The sequence below is a fragment of the Limanda limanda genome, chromosome 21 (assembly GCF_963576545.1).
Source record: "Limanda limanda chromosome 21, fLimLim1.1, whole genome shotgun sequence".
NCBI classification, from domain to species: domain Eukaryota; kingdom Metazoa; phylum Chordata; class Actinopteri; order Pleuronectiformes; family Pleuronectidae; genus Limanda; species Limanda limanda.
Window position 1 is genome coordinate 10109709 of NC_083656.1, and position 19770 is coordinate 10129478.

At 43.9% G+C, this 19770-nt stretch overlaps 1 protein-coding gene across 2 annotated transcripts in view; it reads left to right on the forward strand.

Annotated features, from left to right (window-relative positions):
- The window catches only part of ptprea (protein tyrosine phosphatase receptor type Ea), a 48066-nt gene extending 30018 nt beyond the window's left edge, over positions 1-18048 (forward strand). Inside the window, exons 3-21 of one of the 2 annotated variants that reach the window (XM_061094700.1) lie at positions 7797-7874; positions 8456-8552; positions 9076-9149; positions 10859-10995; positions 11509-11599; positions 12117-12193; positions 12344-12380; positions 12477-12574; positions 13125-13244; positions 14353-14519; positions 14907-15042; positions 15194-15343; positions 15537-15630; positions 15740-15816; positions 15910-16044; positions 16307-16432; positions 17204-17355; positions 17473-17608; positions 17728-18048. In XM_061094700.1, the coding sequence (XP_060950683.1) occupies positions 7802-7874; positions 8456-8552; positions 9076-9149; positions 10859-10995; positions 11509-11599; positions 12117-12193; positions 12344-12380; positions 12477-12574; positions 13125-13244; positions 14353-14519; positions 14907-15042; positions 15194-15343; positions 15537-15630; positions 15740-15816; positions 15910-16044; positions 16307-16432; positions 17204-17355; positions 17473-17608; positions 17728-17802 (2052 nt within the window). In that variant the 5' untranslated portion in view covers positions 7797-7801 and the 3' untranslated portion in view covers positions 17803-18048. Of the gene's footprint in view, positions 1-7796; positions 7875-8455; positions 8553-8803; positions 8920-9075; positions 9150-10858; positions 10996-11508; positions 11600-12116; positions 12194-12343; positions 12381-12476; positions 12575-13124; positions 13245-14352; positions 14520-14906; positions 15043-15193; positions 15344-15536; positions 15631-15739; positions 15817-15909; positions 16045-16306; positions 16433-17203; positions 17356-17472; positions 17609-17727 lie in introns of those variants that run through there. The other variant, XM_061094702.1, reaches the window with a different exon arrangement.
- Positions 18049-19770: the final 1722 nt, after the last annotated feature.

The following is a 19770-nucleotide window of genomic DNA, read 5'->3' on the forward strand; positions in this document are numbered from 1 at the left end:
GACAGGCACTCAGCTCATTGACGTGACTATGAACTATTAGGTCTATTTAGTCTATCACTATGTTTTGTCTTCCTTTTAATTGCTATAGTAAAACTCAGCAATAAATTTCCCATATGTCAGTTTTATTCACATCCTTTCTTCTTCTTCTCTCTCGTTCTCTCTACACGTCACACACACACACCAGTACCTGCTCGTCGCCGGGTGCCGGTAATCACAGGGCACTGGGTGATAATGGGAAGTGTCACAACACCGGTTTCGTCATTTTCAGCCCAGCTGCCGCTCATTACAATGGCCGTCGATGGCTCGGATTCCTGGCCGTAATTGCTTTGCCTCTGAATAATTGAAAGAGGGGATGGTGGTAAATCCCAGAGGTATCAGGTGGGGGGGGAGAAGATGGATGCCTCTGTGTTCAACGCTGTCGGGCTGGGAGGTGTAAGGGGCTGAGAGGACATGATGAGACCCTGGCTGTGGAGATTGTCTCCCACACACACACACACACGTGTTGCAGATGATTCGACTACTGGGCGAATGATTTCTGCTCTGGTGGCCCTGGCTCATGTATCCCCGCTGTTGCATTTGTCCATGTGTGTATTTCACGCAGAGCAGCCAGGCGGTTGTTGCTTTTCATGACAATTGCTAGCAGATCTGGTGTAGAGACATATGCATGTTGTGTGTTTGTGCAAGTGTAGAGGTGATTAAAAGAACAACTGTCTTACACATACACAACCATGCAACCACAGACCAAATGGCCTGCACGGGCTGTTTGCTGGTGTAGACAGACCGTTGCCACTATTTGCCACTCCTGGTTTCCATGCCTTACTGGAATGTGATGGTCCCCATAAATGCCATAAACGCTGAAGACAACAAGTTACATGCCAAATGAGAGCTGCTCTCAAATGTTACAGTTATGGCTGGATGGTTTTTAAGAGGATTATAATTAATCGCTTCTCATCTAGTAGCATGTTATTTTTTTTTTTAAATAATATGCACCAGCTCAAAGCTGTAATTTCCAATGAGGGCTCCCGCTAATGGCAGAGTTTTCAGGGTCAGACACGGCTGCCGTCATATCTCAGTCAACAGGATGTTATGGCCTAAACCTGCCAGCTCCCAGTTTTTGTTCTAGTTTTCTTTGTTCTGTTATTCCGTAAATGTTTCTTCTCTGCATGCGAAACTAATCACAGGCATCTATAAGCACATATGCATCTCTCTCGCACATTCAGCCCAGATCTGTGCGGGAGATGCTCCACTCGTTCCCATAGAGGTGGAGGGCTGACGCTGCAGAGCGGAGCCAGCGGGCCTCCAAGGTCATTACCAGTGCCACAGCGTCTGGGCGCCCTGGGACCGAGGCAGGAATTGATTAATGACAATGCTCGGAGCGAGGGAGGGGACGAACCTGGAGTGTAGAGAAAGTAGAAAATCTGCGGCATCGGTAGATTTGTTACTGTGGGATGATGCTATAGATGGAGTTAGTGGGAAAAACTGCAGCGTGACATACTTCTACAACTACTCCTGATAACAATAATGTATAAAGCTCCAGCAGGCTTTATTAATTTGAGTGTGATCTGCAATAGCGTGTGAATATGTGAGGGTTGGATACAGGAAACAGAGTCTTGTGCTTGGTTGTGGCCTGAACTGCTCTCTCATCTGCTTGGCAAGTTTAAATTGCCGGGAAAAGATGAATTCTAGGTCTCATTCTCTGCTGAAGTTACCTGAGATGATAAAATAAACAGTTTTTATCTGGTCTCACTTGGTAATAAACTTAACACGTAACTCAACAAAAGTAGCTTGACTCAAATCATTAATCTGCTGGAGCTACATGGTTCCTACCATCTCCGCTATTTACTCAAAGTTTTTTGCATTGTTGGATCAGAACTTTAAGGCTTCGTCTCAAAACTTTATTGCAAACTGAGTTTGTTGGTAGTTTTTATTTCATCAAGATTAATGAATTTGTCAAAATATTTATCAATCTCGTGGTGGTAAAGTAACTGGATCCCCCAACCTGTCAGGATCTTCCCTTAAATTTAATGAGTTCTTCTTTGTCCCATTCTTCCAAAAATGTCATGAAAATACAATCAGTTTTTTATTTTGCAATCCTGCTGACAAACAGATGGATTGGTGCAAAAATGCCTCCCACACAGAGGTAATTAAAAACATCCAGTTGTCAAACCTATGTACATACTTCTCTCATTTATGGTATTATGACATATTTACTTGCTTAATCGGCTCTGAGATGTTTTGTGTGTTTTTACTGGACCCAGGTTTATTTAAGTTGTTAACTCAGACAAAAGTTGGAGTCATATCAGGTTTTGAGTGAGTCTGTATCATGGGTTTCCTTTTTTTTTCTTGTTCAACATCCCACAGGTGCCACATTGGTGGCCAGGTTACCATGGTAACACATTGAGAGGAACAGTGGTACACACATTGAAACAAAAATGTATTATTCACTGTGTATTTCTTTCAAAACTGGTTTCAATCAGATCTGATGAATAATGTGTCACCATTAGGAAACTGGTCTTTGTGGTTTAGAATAGAAATGTTCGCTCGGGCCACACTGGGATACAGTCAGATTGGAGATGATATCAGAAGGAATCGAGGGTTTAGTTTAGAAAGAGCAAAACTGAGCACCTTGTCCAACTAGGTTATATGGCAGGGGAAACAGTCGCACATCTGTCTGAGCAGATGGACTCCCAGCTTCTTTTCCTCAGTCACGGCTGTGAGTGTAGCGCCCTGTCCTTTAAATAGCTAACCCGGCCCAGGTTTACACACTGCAGCTCCCCAAAGGCAGAGAGCAGCGACAGAGACGCGGTGAAACGAGGACGACCTCCTCAAATAGAGAGCGTGAACTTATTCAACTTCCCACAGCCATCAGGTCAAAACTGACTAACTGATTCAAAACTTAACGTAGCAATCCTTCTCTTTTAGAAGGGTTTTAATAACACAGAAAAAGAAGTGTGACCCAGTGTTCATGTGGAGGTTGAGGTGTCCATAAAACAGAATATTTCACAAAAAACAATGGCTGCTACAATTCCTGTAAAAAACTGTTTTTGACTTTGGTTGAACACTGTTAGGTTTGACCAACCACAGAAAAGATATAAAGTCTCGAGTACTAGAGGCCCTACGTTGAGAGAGCCTGACATTTTCATAATACACGATTAGTGGCGAAGAGAAGGCAGGTAAACTAAGAGCAGATGCATTTCCTATAAGTGCTGGAAGTGGTTGACTACCGCAGTGAGAAAATGCAGAGAAGGTTTCAGATCACTGGTTGTTTCTCCTAAAAATAAGCCGCCTAGCAGGTTTCAGTTATATACAATAAAAAAACCTGTGGCCTAAAGGGTAAACAGTCCGGCAGCTTTCTGCGCAGAGGACACAAAGTACCTCCTTCCAGCTCACCCTGTCACATCGCCCTCTACACCCACAATCCCATTTTCCAAATTCCCCAGCTGATGTATTTGAAGAGACAGAGCGACTCTGTGCCCAGAGAGAGGCCGTGCGCCGTGGAACTGACAGCGCTCTGTCAATGGGAAGGCGCGATGCTACGGGGGACACACTGCGTTTCTTGTCGGGAGGCCGAGACAAACCAACGCCTCTGTCTCACCGTGCGGAAGGTCGGTCCTGTCTGACAGGGAGGTGTCTCTGGGTAATTAGTGAGACAATGCAGGGGTATCATTATGTCACTGGGGTTTTTTTTTAACACCCAGAGTGAAAGAATGACAGAGCGGTGGAGCAAACCACAAGGACAACACAAGTCCACAGAGAGGGATAGCTCATGCTCCAAAAACAAAACACGGTCATGGAAAACTATTTATCAGCTTCCTGCTCTGGGGAATATAAACTAAAGAATTCCCACAAAGCTTATTTTTGTATGTTTGTGCTTAAATAAAGAAGCAAAGGGAGGCCTTGTGTTCCCCGTGTCATGTGACGTGACCATATCTGCACACGTACGTAAACATGTGTTTATGTGCATTAGGTATTCAGGTACTCGGAGGTGGCAGGTTGTAATCCCTGGAGACAGAGCCGTGAGTCACACAGTGCATACCAGGCGCCGGAGGTCTCACATCACACATAACAGTGTTTAAGTGTTGTACAGCAAACACACACAGCGCTGTGTGCAGGTTAAAAATAAGTTGATGTGGTTGTGATCTGCGTTTGTGTTGAAATCTAAACATGTTTGGAGAAATGTGTTCTGTGGTTTTCTCGCCTTCGGACTGTTGTGTCATTCTGTGTCTTCAGGTCTCACTGCTGTTTGCCGCAGTGTCATATGAGCTGCTCGTTCAAATCCCACACGAGGTTGATGTTGTTGTTGTTCTCCTTGTGCTGGATCAAGGCTGCTGCCTGTCTGGCTCCTAATGCATCAACAAATTTAAAACTGTAAATGTTACTTAATGAAAGAGCACTTTAATAAAACAAGTTTTCCATTTATGAACGTGGTCCCTGTTCAGACCAATGCATCCTGAAGGTTTCTCCTGTGACCCATGACTGGATCTCACTTCCTTGCTCTATATGCAAATAAACAAGTACATCAACCATCATCAGATTAGGATCATATAATAACATGTAAACCTCTAAAAATCAAAAATATTATACAGAAAATGTGTTTTCAGGTTCATCTGTGATTGGGTCAGATTTGTTCTAATCTATCTTAAAACAATAAACACATCCTCATATAAACATTGAGTGAGTTTTTGGTTGGGATCACGTCCAGCTTTGAACCTTCATGCCCCATTTCCCCACGAGGTCATCCCCTCACTATCAGTTATCTAAAGTAGTCGTCTTAAAAAATATGTATTGCTCAGTGTTGTAGTTTCCTCTGAAGAGATGTAAAATCTAAGAAATTGAGTCTCTCAAGTTAGCTGTTACTTTAGGCAATTTTGTGGGATCTTTGTATAAAAGAGATTTTACAATCACATTGAGAGAAGATTGCATCCCAGCCAATATAGAGTTAAGGGGATGAGTGTTGTATTAAGACAGACTTTTAAATTATTGTGTTACATCCTCATATAGTGTGCGTCTAGTTTGTTTCACTCAGTCTCAAGTGAGACATGATTCTCTTTTCCTACCTTCATTTTCCTTCTGCAGTCCAGGTCCATTAGACAGCTCTGCGTCTCTGCCTGTGTAACTCGGGACACACGTACCACTGATATAACTGGCTGGCCAGGACAATAACTTTCCCCAGGGCTACTTGCAAATGTCTCCTATCGGAAAAAATAAGGACGCCTTGGAACTCCCCGCGAGATGACATCTCCTGTGACCTATTTTCGTTATGTCTGACGGTTGGTGACTAGCTCCGGAGTGCTAAATGAAGAATACAATACACAGATGAGGGCGCGAACAATGTGATGATAGCCGTTCGCCCAGAGTCTGACCCGGGCTAAATGATGTCTAACACTAAAAGTCTAATTTGAGACGTGTGGTCCAGGACTGGTTTTTGCTGAGTTCGGAGAATTGTGGGGGGGAAAAAGAGATTAGATACCCGGAGGAGTAGGAAGCAGCGTTATTTATAGTTATGCAGGGGACATTTCCCCGCAAAGATAGAAGGGAGGAAGTATGTGATCTCTCCGACGAGATGCTGAGGAGGTCAGGCCGTAGAGGAGGGGGATGAATGGGCTGCGGTCCTCCAGGAGCAGTTGAGCGGAGGTCAGGGGTCAAACTGTGACGGGGGGGACATCTTCAGTTGTGATGGAGAGGAAATCAAGGGATGCTTAAGCAGAAGACAGAGCTGTGGGGCTGGCTGCGAGCGCTCTGCTGGGTGTCTGTGCTGCACACTCACACACTCACTCCAAAAGAAAGCATATATGAAATTCAATGCAGCCTTTTCAGGGGAAAGTCCCAAACGGGTCTTTCTTGAGTCTATTTCCACATCAGAAAAAAGAAATCCTCAGGCCTCACACAGAGAGTCTGACTCTGAGGATTCACACACACACCGAACCAACCCGGCTCGATATCCTCCCCCTCACTCAAGCTTGTGACATTTGCAGCGAGAGCCTTAAAGAGGGAGGGATAAAGAGGGAGGACAGTCGGAGAAAGGAGCGGGTGTTGGGGGGGGGGGTCCTCTCCTCTCCTCTCCTCTTCTCTCCTCTCCTCTCATTAGAATTCTCTCATCAGTCTTCCCCACGGAGCCGAGGCTTGACACGTCAGGGTTTATTAATCGCTCCAGGAAAATTATTGACCTGGACCTTCTGCTCGCCCTCTGCAGTCGGTCTCTCTCTCTCTCTCTCTCTTTCTTTCTCTCTCTCTCTCTCTCTCTTTCTTTCTCTCTCTCTCTCTCTCTCTCTCTATCCCTCTCTCTGCTCAGCTGCCTACACATTCCTCCGGTGTCCTGGCTGGACACATTACAGGACACTGCGGCACAGCGTGGAGGCTTCAACACAGTGTCTTCATTCACTTGGCTTGGCCTGGGCTTTCCTTTTCACTGCAGCTGCAAAGCAACACACACACACACACACACACACACACACACACACACACACACACACACACACACCTACACACACACACACCTGCAGCCTTGGTGAGACAAAGCACACAGCCCTGCCTCTTGTATGTGCACTCCGCATGGATTCCAACTTTCACAGTTCTTTCGGCGTATATAAGAGAAACACCTTTCATAACTGCTTCTTGAGGCTTATGGGTTTTCATACCTAACCAGGATTTTAAAAAGAAAATAGAGATGCTTCAATTGGAGCGACGCGAGAGCCATTTTGAATGCTCACACACGAGAATCAATAGAAGATGTTCGTTTGTCCTCCCACCTCTTCATTCTTCTACAAGAAGAAAACGAGGGGATGATTTATTATGTAGTCGTTCAGCTAATATTCCAGGATGTCTGTGTGTGTGTGTGTGTGTGTGTGTGTGTGTGTGTGTGTGTGTGTGTGTGTGTGTGTGTGTGTGATGTGGCTCTGGACGGAGATCCTGGCGGCGTGGGTGTTGGCGTGCACCTGCTTGTGGGTGTGTACCTGCTCCAGGTCTTCACATGCATGTTTGATGGGCTGATGTTATCAAAGAGCGGAGTACGAGGGTGCGTTAAGCCTCTTGCCTCTCGACTCTAGATTTCGCTCTACATGATCTGATGCGTCCAGTTGAGCACGGCTTAAGCAGCACTCATTTGTGGATCCGTGTCAGCTGATTTCCAGGCCTCTCCTTGGCATGCGTGTTGCATGTGTGAGCGTGTGTGTTGTGATTTCTTGACATGTAGCACATCAACACCCTGCACATGCTATATCCTGGAAATCACACATTTCCTTGCAGCAGAGCAGCGAAAGGAAAACAGCTGCTATCAGCTCCGGGTGGCATCTCTGATAAAAGACAGATTTAAAGCTTGAGTTTTTAAGCGTAGTAAAGAATTGCATAGAGTTTGGGTCACACGCATCAGACATCTTTTGCATTTTGATAAAAATTTAAATCAGACATTTTAAAAATAGCATTTGTCTTTCCTTTCTTGGATGTTATCTTTGCAATATTTTCTCAATGAGTCTGAGGAAGCAACATGTTCATTGACTTGGGGTAGTGCGCCTCCAAGTGGACATACCAGGCACTACACCGTGGGTTTTAAGACAGGAGTAATGAATGACCAGGATATGAGTGTGTTGTTCCATTGTGTCTCGGTGAACTCTGCACCGATGAGCACATTCCTGAAAGTGACCGTCATGAATAAAGTAATATGCCTCAGATCTGTCAATAGCTTTTGTGTTGCCCTGAATGGTGATTATTGTCCCTCGGGCCGTGTTCTCATGATTCTGGACTTTGCAGACATGCCTGGCTCAAAATTGAATATCCGTCTTTATTTTGTTTTTCTGCAGTCACAATGGTCCCACTTCTGTTCTTGGTGGCGACCACAACAACTTCCAATTCCACCGGCAATGGAAACCATACACAAGGTAAGAACGTCAGCCACGCACCTCGACATGTGAGGCCGAGGGAACGCTGAACAACGACATCTCTCTGCCACCCACCACAGTCATCACTTTTCCTGAAGATATGATTATCATGTATCTTCCGCTTGCACATGCTTGATAATAGCCTTTTTGTGAAGCCTTGTTATTACCGCATCACAATGAACCTCTGCAGCCCCGGACAGCCATCTGCGTCTTACTGTGTCTTTATAAACACAGCTAATAGCTGCCTGCGTGGCTGTGACTCTTGGCTGAGCCTCCTTTCTTAGAGCCTCTCATTTTCTGTTAGACAGGACGAAATGGGCCGATACTTATCGCTGTAGACAAAATACAGCTGGAGTCACTTATTAAATCTGTCCCGTGGCCAGAAGAGAAAATGGAAGGTGTGACGCCGCACTAAGTATTAATTTAGTTTTATCTCCCCGTGCAACACACACACAGTCATGAACGCAGCCAAGCGTTTGCAGTGCACACACAAATATATGCCAACCCCGCTTCCTGCTTCTGTGTTGACGTTGCTCCCTGACCCCCCCCCCCCCCCGGCTCTGCCTCTCCTTCTTCCTCAGAAGACGTTCCATCCCCCAGCAACGCCATCCTCCCCACCGTGCTGGTCCTGTCCCTGCTGCTGCTCATCATCGCACTGCTAGCCTGGTACTTCCTCAGGTAAAGAAAACAAGTTATGAAAAAATCCCACCCTCCCTCCCCCCCCCCCCCCCCCCCGTGCAAGGACTCACCCGCCTCACCCTCCGACTGGCTGGGCGTGAGCCAGATTCAGTGGGGTGGGGGGGGGGGGGAGGCAGAGCTCAGGGTGACAAACACTTCCTCCTCTTTAGTCATTGAGGCGGAGCCCCCGTCAGGAAGTGCTGCTAGTCCACTCCCTGTCATGCTCAGTTAGAAGAGAACAGGCTGTGACAGTGGACTTGGCAACAGGAGAGGGTGAAGAACAAATTCAGAATCCACATTCGGAATAGAGCTCTGTGGTTCCAAGACATCAGCTAATGAGAAAGAATAAATTCTCAAGCTTCAGATGGTAGGACGGTCAGATTTCTGTTCTCTGGTACCTCGATCCTTCGCTGCGATAAAAAGAAAATGTTATTTCTCCAGGACTTCATCTAATCTGCTCGTGCATTTTCTTGTGCCATTGTTTTCTAAACTGAATTTCATTTTATATTTTATTCCCTGGCAGGTTAAAAAACCAGACGAAACCAGTTGTCACGACAGTTGACAAGAAGATACCGAATGGCATCCTGGAGGAACAAGGTAACGTTGTTGTGAGGGGAACCGTGTTGTAGGCAGAGAGACAGGCTGTAGAGTGTGAGAGCGACAGGTTGGCGGATGCAAGGTGCCTTCGTGAAAAAGACAGAAACACGCGGCAAAGAGAAAGAAAGAACGTAGGAGGCGAGGGGGAGGCTGCAGAGTTTCATGTGAAACTACTTCTGCAGGTTGTCCCACCATCGCTCTGTGGTCGTCTCATACTTCCTGTAGCTATTTGAAATCATCGTCGCCTTCTTTTTATAATTTTTTGACACTGCATGTAAAATGAGTGAACTGGTGCAACTGTTAGTGTAGTGCTCTGAGCTGCCTTCTTTGGGTGATATGTGTGAAGCATGATCGCAGCTGCTGGACATCTACAGGAAGCAACATGCCTCGACAACCTGCGAATGTTCTTTAGGAAGTATTTTCTTATCTGACAATACCGAGGAATGTACAGAGCAGGTTGTTCTCTTGGGGAGAAGAAAAATATAACCAGGAGATTTAGCTGGAGAAGCACAGCACAGCCACAAGTTACATGCCAACATGAATAAGATATTGAACAAGCTGCTGATCCCTTGTAATTGTAAAAATGACACATTATCGTCTTAGGGATTTCTGTATTTGATTTTTTCTGGTTTGTTAGACTTGGGCAACATTGCAGTGAATTAAAATAACATTTGTAATCAGTTCAGGACGTTTTATTTAAATAAATCTACAAAAGAAAATCATAAAATCTAAAAGCACATATCCTGTAAAGGTTTTATTGAGAATGAAGTGCTGCTTATGGTTCAAGCGACGATGTCTAGTTGATAAAATCAAGTCTCATTGTGTCAAAGAGAATCAATTTGCTATTTTCAGTGATGGTATTGTTCTGTTCTCTGACTTTGTACACTTGTATGTTTGCTGTGTGTGTTGTGTTTTAGACTTCGGATACAGTTCTGAGTCGTTATACACCATTGTACCCGCAGGTCAGGTATCCAGGGTGTCGGTATCAGGAGCCCTCGTGTTACTAACCCTCTCTCAGTCCGTTTGTCAACCTCGTCTTTTCCAAATCGTGAACGCTAACAGAATGCTTTGTCGGGTCTGAGAAGTTTCCTTGGCTTTTCCCTGGGGTCTCTTGGTTCTCTAACACCTGTTGATGCCCATTGATTATCATTGTACTCATTTTTTTTTTAAATGAATCACTTAGGTATTAGAAAACTCACACCAACACAACACAAGATTTAAAAGCAGTTTTGATAATAATAACTTTGTGTGTATAAATCCATGCGGAGTAGTTCAATACCCTGATTGTCTAACTGACCGATTCCCAACCAGAGCTCCTTGTACTTCATGGTGCGTTCCCAGAGGGCAAGTGGGAAATAATGTAGAAATGACAATTTGATTAGCACACATATATCGAGTTACCTTAACACTGGTAAATGAGAGTGCATTCAAACTTATTAACATGTGAACGGAGAGTACTGTGCATGATGGGCAGTAACGTGAAGGGAATTTGAGTTCATCTAACAGGGCTGTGGGTATGTCTGATAAAAGGTTGGGACACTGGTCTAATTCAACCCAATGCCTGTCATCACTGTAACTTTAACTTCATTTATAAGCACAATTGTTACCAATACTGAGCTGATTGCTAACGTAGCAAGTAATTCACCATCACCACATTCAATGTGATTAATGCAGCAGGGATGATAAACTAGTTGTTCTCCACCCAACAGAGCAACAGACGGTGGTCCTTCTGCCTCGATCCCCCTCAACCTCCAAGACCTTCTTCCCCATCCCGGTGGACCACCTCGAGGACGAGTACCGGCTCCGCTCTGCGGACGACGGCAAACTCTTCAGGGAGGAGTTCAATGTAAGCATCCCCTTCTCCTCCTCTCCTCCTTGTGGAGTCACACAGTAACATGCTACTAAAACTCAAAAAGCACTCGGTCTCTGTAGAAAATAAGGAGTTCAAGGGATTTCCTACAGTGTGCTGTGTGTTCATAAGGAGACAGAAAACTCCATGACTAATAGGTATAAAATATTATTGAGGAAACCTACTTATAGATATGTGTCACATTGACAGTGACACATGCTGCACCACACGCGAGAAAAATACCCTTGTACCCTATTTGTGATGAACGCGTGTGACTCAGGTTTCATGTACCACACCTAAGTGGGATTTTATTCACAGACTGTTTGTCAGCACTGACAGAGGAAGTTGAAGGTCTCTGCTTTTAATGGAGCACTGTTTACTGTAGGTAGCAGAGGAAGTGCCTACATGGAGGCCGAGCAAAGCCCCTCCCCCTGCAGAACACAATGCGCTGCTGACAGTGGAGATTATTTTTCAGTATGTAAAAACAAAAACTTTGATTTTGTTTTGCAGTCGTTGCCCGGGGGTAATGCCCAGGGCACGTACGAGGAGGCCAACAAGGAAGACAACAAGGAGAAGAACCGATACCCCAACATCCTCCCCTGTGAGTTCTCTGTGCTTCTATAGGAACCGACAATTAGTTGCAGTTTCCTGTGTGATTGTGTGTACCCGCCTCTGAGTCTATTAGAGTAAAGATACAGTAGATCACCGCAAAAAGCACATATATACATTCACTATGAAAAACTACGTTGCCCTCACCATTCTTCCTTTTACAGTTGGATCTGTCTCCATAACAAAGATCCATTGTTTACATTTTTTAACTATTCTATTCCTATGTGATCCTTAAAGGAAAAGTTAACTTCTTTGGAAAATAGGTTAAGGAACTTTCTTGCTGCTTAAAAGTTTCAACTTTGATCCTGCGCTAAAAAGATGTAGAAGTCATTAACCAGTGTTGATCTAAAACTTTTAAAATATCATTAATTCTAAACAGAGTTTGGTGTATTTGTTTCAGTAGCAGCAATTCCAAAATATTACTTTAATATTCTGTAGTCTACCTGCATAGAATAGTTATTTAATCATGTAGCATTGACAGACTTATTTAACCTTTCCAACCACCACAGATGATCATTCCAGAGTGGTGCTGACTCAGCTGGATGGAAACCTCTGCTCAGACTATGTGAATGCCTCTTACATCGATGTGAGTTATACTCTTGTTCTTATGAGCAATTTAAGGGCCAATTATTCATGTAGGTTTCAAATTTGAGATTCAAAGCCAATTTCTTGGTCTTGGAAAAAGTTCATCCAAGATTTATAAATCATCTTTAAAATAATCATCTTTTCCCGACAGGGTTACACGGAAAAGAACAAATTCATAGCAGCACAAGGTAAATATATAATGTAGTCGGAAACAACATAAGGTGTTCATACCTTGATCTTTGTAATTTCACATTTAAATAAATTGCTAAATGTTAATGTTTCAGGTCCCAAAGAAGACACGCTGGCCGATTTCTGGAGGATGATATGGGAGAAGAAAGTAGCGACTGTTGTAATGCTGACGAATCTGAAAGAAAGGAAAGAGGTGAGTGATTTCCTTGTTTTTCTGTCCATGAGAAAAATAATTCCTACAAGCTTCTGGGTTCCTTCTCCAGCCAAGTCCCTGCTCTGACGTAACTGTGAAGGTGGAAGATTTCACTGCTCATGGTCACATTTAAACTCAATTTCCCACCTGTTATCTCCCATTTGACATCTGTTTACTCCTGCTGTAGTTGCACAGTGTGCGTGGTGAACCTGAAAAGAGAAAAAGAGCGAGAGAGGCTCAAACCGATCAATGAGGAGAGAATTGGAGAAGATTTAATTCAGCGTGTGGACGGGTTTAAAATCAATGGCACCATAATGTGTAATAAAGTCCCCGAAGGCAGTTTCATAATTGCCCAGCACAGTCTCATATAGAGCGGTTTCACCCGACTTACTTATTAATCTGGACTGACTGGCTGTGAAATTGAAGCATGTGTGTCGTGCATGTGAACTACTTTGTCTCCCGAATGGAAAAGTCCTTGAATGTGTTCCAGAAGGAGCTTCATTTTATGAAGGGTTTCATTCCTTGATTCATGGTTATTATCTCTCCTCAGGACAAGTGTTGCCAGTACTGGCCGGATCAGGGCTGCTGGACCTATGGGAACGTGAGGGTGGCAGTAGAAGACTTCACTGTCCTGGTGGATTACACCATACGCAAGTTCTGTGTACAATATGTAAGTTAGCAATCCATCGAAAAACATGGCTTGCTGTGTTATGTGTGGACGGGGGAGTCGCTGCCCAGAGTGAATGAGTTTAATCATCTGCCCCCACTTGTGGTCATGATTCACAAACTCTGGGTAGTGACGGAAAGAACAAGATCACATAAGCAAGTGGCCGCAATGAGTTCTCAGAGATAGGGGGAGGAGTTAAAACATCTGGAGGAGAACCGCTGCTCCTTCATGTTGAAATGACAGTTAGGTGGTGGTACAGGCTAGATAGGATGCCTCCTCAGGGTCTCCTGTTAGAAGTTTAACGGGCATGTCCAACCGTGAGGAACGTTGTTAGAGACCAGCAGACCCAGATCTAGATCCTGCTGGATCAGGCCCGGTACCTGGTGGCTAGGGAGAGGGACATGGCGACCTCCGTGACCCGAGCCTGGATAACTAGAAGTGGGTGGATCATTTGAACAGGGTGTCTGTGAGGTCTTAAAGGATGAGTGTGTGGAATTTAGTGACATCTAGTGTTGAAGTTGCATGTTGCAGCTGAACAACCCTCACTTCACCCTCTTCTTCCAAACATGAGAGAGAACCTGTGGTAGCCTGTTGTCATTAAAACTCAAGAGGTGTTTAGTTTGGACGATAGTAAAATACATGGTGGCCTCAGTGAAGAACCGCTCCTGATGTAAATATAAAGTATTTAAACATAAAGGCTCCATTCTAGGTTAAAGAAAGACAATTCGTACAATTTAGATAAAACACTAGGAGGATTATTTATTTTTTCGATTTCTGCCAGTAGATCTCTTTCACCTAAATCTTACACACTGGACCTTTAAATTTCATACACAGAAGTCTTTAGTTTAATTTTAACTGTGTTGCAGTTCACTTCCTTTTTCACAGTAACCTTACTACACTGTAGACAGTTTTCTACATTATTAGAAGAGTAGTTCCTGAAAAAGATCGTGCTTCGGGGCACAGGAAATGCATTCAAGCTGTTACTGCTGCTTTGATGGTGGAAGCTCATTAAACAGATTTATAAAAAAAAAACATTGCCCGGGGTGAATTCAAACACACTGCTGCTGTGTTAAGTGTGTTGACGCCCGCTCGTGTTTGTGTGTCTGTGCAGCAAGCCAGCGATGCCGCTAAGACGACGCCGCGGCTGGTGACCCAGCTCCACTTCACCAGCTGGCCTGACTTCGGAGTTCCCTTCTCCCCCATCGGCATGCTCAAGTTCCTCAAGAAGGTCAAGGCCGTGAATCCGCCCTTCGCTGGGCCGATCGTGGTTCACTGCAGGTACAAGAGAGTGGAGACAAACAGGACTCATTGTTTATTGTTCTCGTTGTTGTTTACGTGGATCCAGACTTTTCATTTCTTCCAAATGAACATTACTTTCAGTGCTTTTCATTAACCAAATTGTTTCCATGGAGATAAATGTATTTAGGGCTTTAAAAAAATCCTTGTTGTGCGTCTGCAGGAAAAGCAAACAATAGCAAAACATTGTTTACAAGCACAGATGCCCCCATTTTTCCGTCCTGTTGTCGATAACCACGCGATTGTCAGCTGACAACTGACGACTGTGGCTCATTCAGTCTGTGGCTCATTCAGTTTGTGGTTAATTCAGTCTGTGGTTGATTCAGTCTGTGGCTCCTTCAGTCTGTGGTTTGCTCTGTGTCTCTGCAGCGCTGGTGTCGGGAGGACAGGAACCTTCATCGTAATAGATGCCATGATCGACATGATGTACCCCGAGCAGAAGGTTGATGTGTTTGGGTTAGTCACCAAGATACGGGAACAGCGCTCGCAGCTCGTCCAGACAGATGTGAGTTCCTCCCTGTCCATCGCTTTGGATACGTCACATTATCACTCGACACTGAATGTGAAAACGTGCTGATAATGAACCATTTACAAGTGAATTACAACCCCCTCTCTCATCTTTAATTAATCCCTTTGTGTGTGTGTTCTCCCACCAGATGCAGTACTCCTTCATCTACCAGGCCCTGCTTGAATACTACCTCTACGGAGACACGGAGCTGGACGTGTCTTCTCTAGAAGGACATCTGCACAAACTCCACAACACCTTTGTAACCGGCGACCGGGTCGGCCTGGAGGAGGAGTTTAAGGTGAGAAAAGCTATCTCACATTCTGGCCCTTAAAAGAAAAAGATATGAAGCCTGCTGCACTTCTGAGAGCTCAGGAATGATTATTTAGTTTTGTAAAACATCAAACCAAATATTTGAGACCCCATTAATAAGTAGACAAAACATGTCCTGTAGTACTAGAAGAAATAACGTTTTCACCTTTTTTTCCGCCCAGAAACTGACCAACATGCGAATAATGAAAGAGAACATGAGAATGGGGAACCTCCCTGCAAACATGAAGAAGAACAGAGTTCTGCAAATTATTCCGTGTAAGAGAGAAGGAAAATAACAATCTGTTTAATCCCCGCCCTCGACTCTGAGGCATTTAATAACTCTGGCTTTGTTCACAAAGAGTTTACCGTTCTGTTCCCATTTCAGACGACTTCAACCGGGTTATCCTCTCCATGAGAAGAGGTCAGGAGTTCACCGATTACGTCAACGCATCGTTCATCGACGTAAGCTGATTTTTACTTTCTTCTTTCAAGCACATCTGATATAATTCATATGTGATTCTTTGAAGCTGAAGTTGTGTTTCTCTCCCCACACAGGGCTACAGACAGAAGGACTACTTCATCGCCACACAGGGCCCCCTCCCACACACAGTGGAGGATTTCTGGAGAATGGTGTGGGAGTGGAAATGTCACTCCATTGTCATGCTCACTGAGCTCCAGGAGAGGGAGCAGGTGAGCTTTGCTAGCGGATCCCTACGCTGCTGCCGGACGTGACTGATCTCTTCAGTAACGACCAGCAGCAGCAACATAAACTATCCCTGTGCTGATTTCCTGCCTCTGTCATAACAAAGCTCAGTTCATGTTTGTGCAGTATCTCATTCTGAGCCTAACTACTTTTTTAATGTATGAGCATGTAAAATATTCCAAACTGCAGTTTATGCGTCGCTCCTCACCTCCGGTAAACAAGCCCTTTTTTTTTTTTGTCGTCTCTCAGGACAAGTGTTGCCAGTACTGGCCCGCAGAGGACTCGGTCACGTACGGGAATTACACGGTGGAGCTGAAGGGAGACACTCTGTGTGACACCTTCAGTCTACGAGACTTGGTACTCACCTTTGTCCCGGTAAGCAAATGAACCTCGTGCTATAACACAGCTGTTGTCACGAGTCATTAAAAACCACATTACATTTGCCTGTTGAGATAAAAAAAAGTGTAATAATTCAGTGGACTGTGCAACTGGGGCTGAGCGATAAAACAATAATTATCTCAATAAATTTGTTATCAATAGCAATATAACAAGGGTTCGACATATAGCTATATAATACTAAGGAGGTATAACACATAATTGATTAATCAGAAATATTTAGCTGTTTATCAAATGCTTGTGATTCCCTGTCCACAAATAAGTGTTCAAAACAACAACCTTCTGTCAGGAACAAGAGTCTTTAAACTTAATGATGACCTTGACCTTTGACCTGCGAACTCGAATAATTTCATTTTTGAATCCACATGAACAATTATATACACTTAACTTTTAAACATATTAAAATGCCCTTTTTTTTGCACAGAATTTAACATAACTGTCTTATCACAGAAAAAAAACAAGTGAGTGGATAGAACTCTTTTTGCGGCTCCAGGAAAATATGGTGGGCAGGAAGTGTTGAGGCATTTCAAGTGGGAGCCTCCCATGTCCTATATTTCATTAAATTCGACCCACATCACCTCTCAGAGCCCCGGCAGTATATCATCGCCTCCCGGAGCAGCACTTATCAGCCTGCCACTTATCTGCCGCACACTTAACCTACACTGACACTGCACCTGCCATTACGCTGCTTATAAATCGGATTTGAGAGGTATCATGATCTTTTGTCTGCCGGTGCATTTCCTCTCAAAGGAGAAGCAGACGCGGGTGATCAGGCACTTCCACTTCCACGGCTGGCCGGAGATCGGCATCCCGGCCGAGGGGAAGGGCATGATCGACATCATCGCGTCGGTGCAGAGACAGCAGCAGCAGTCTGGGAACCATCCCATAGTCGTACACTGCAGGTAAACAGACAGATAGATACCTCCTGAGTTCTGCATCTCAGAATACATAATATACAACATATGACAAATTAAAGCTGCGATGTTTTGAACCAATCTATGTGTGTTTTTGTGCTGCAGTGCTGGTGCAGGGCGAACAGGTACGTTCATTGCACTGAGCAATATCTTGGAGCGAGTCAAGGCCGAGGGTCTGCTGGACGTGTTCCAAACTGTGAAGAGTTTACGCATGCAGAGGCCACATATGGTCCAGACTGTGGTGAGTAAATTATCTACAGATCCAAATAAATGTATCTTCCCCAGTTTATTGCTTTATCTCCACTAAAGCCAAATTTACAGTCTAATCCACGTGTGTCTGTCTATTTCTTTGCTCCACAGGAACAATATGACTTCTGCTACAGGGTGGTACAAGACTTTGTCGAAATTTTCTCAGACTATGCCAATTTTAAATGACGAGATTTGCCTTAAACACACGGTTTTTAATGTTGTTTTCTAAAGCCGGTTTTGTGTTTCTTTTAACCTCGGTCAAATGATCTTCTATTTTGCTATGCACTTGTCCAACAATTAACTCCAAAACTCCATCCTCGCTGTAATATAGTGTATGTCAGTGAATGATAAATTGTACATGGATAAAAAAAGATAAATAATGTATATTTCACATCTTGTATGATAATTATTTTGTCATGGAAGTGTTGCAGACATGGTCTTTCATTTCACTTTTGTTGTATAATATTGTACTTAAAAATGTTTATCTAAGTGTTATTATCGACTGACCATGTCATATTCTTCAAAGTTGTAGTTATTGTAAATGTATTTATGTATTGACAATGACATTCCACTCTTTCTTGTTTGGAGGACAGAAGGTGGAATGTTCAAATTTGAGTTTGTCTTTTTTTGTGTGTGAAATGCATCGATTTAATTGATGACTTCTATTTGAGATTAGAGGTGAAGCTGTTTTTCATCGTCTTCAAGCTCCATGCCCGTCACGAATGTGTTTTCTAGTGGAACTGTTGTCAGAAAACGAATGATTCTCTTGAGCCATAATGCAGAAAAAACAAAGTTATGCAACTTGGGCTGAGGTGACCGCGCCGGGATCGATTTCCAAAATACGTTCGAGCAGAGGTTTCACAGCTAAGACGCATCACTGGGTCATGAAACTGGTTTTTGTACCTGGAAATGTGGTGTGCAACTGCATTCAATGTGGATGTAATATTACTACAGGCTGCCTTTTGTCTGCAGACAACAAAAAAGTATTTTGCTAAAGTGACTGCACATCAAAAAAGCACATGACTAAAGCCTTTTTGCCAAGAACATGCAATGTTTATTGCTTTATTTCTACAATAGATTAGAGATTTTTCACAGCACCATCACCAGTGTACCTTTTTTAACGACATGGAAGAGTAGAAGTACTCTGAATTGAAAGCTGAGCACTGACGGGTGATTTAGGAAAAGGTCAATGTGTGGTTGCTACATGCACAAGAGACGATACAAGCCAATGAGTCTTGTAATGGCAGAAACCTTAAAGAACCACACCAAACTGACAATGTTACTGGTTTGGGATTGAACAGGTATCTGATCACTCTTGTGCGTTAAGTCTTTGCAGTAAGTCACATCCATCTGGTACTCCGACATGAAACCAAACATCTGCAATGACCGGACCCTGCTTTGCTTTAATCCTCAATGAGCTGCGTGATTCTGTTGACGCTGTGTGTAAATGCTACATGACGAAGTGCTAACATTGTTCAAGAGGCTGATCGCTCATCTTCTCTGTGCTGATCCCGTCTGTGGGAGATCGGAGGAGAAGCACGAGAAGAAAGTAGAGACGTAAAGAAACGACCCGAGTCTGATTTCCCTCGGCTTCTACTCTGTCTTTAAAGAATATTAAAGAGGGTCCGTTCAGTCGACAGCTCTTTGCCTTTGCTCTCTCGCTCTCTGTGGGTGTTCTATCCCTGTTTTTGGATTCTCTATGTCTTTGAAATGCGAGTTGCAATATTAAATTCATCTGAAAATGCTTTGTTGTGCAGCCATTTTTCTCCGGATGTCTTCGCTGACGTCATAGAGCCACTGCAGCTGCTTGTACTGGCGTGAACTTTGAGGGGAGACATTATGGGGTCAACTCCGCCTGCTGCAGCTACCATGTATAGTCTTAAACCAACGTCCACAGGATGTTCCTGAGTGATTCCTATGAATGATACATCGCATACACTTCACATAAACCTTTTGCAATCGAGACCAGGAAAGTGGCCTGAGAAAGGCCTGTGTTAAATGTCAGTTAATAATGACAACATCACCATAATGATCCAGTGTTTCCTTAGTGATCTGCAGATGTTTTTCCATGATTAATTACTTTATTATTTGATCTATGAAAGGCCGATTTAACAGTGATGTCAACATTCTAGAATGTACAGATTACTCTGTTTA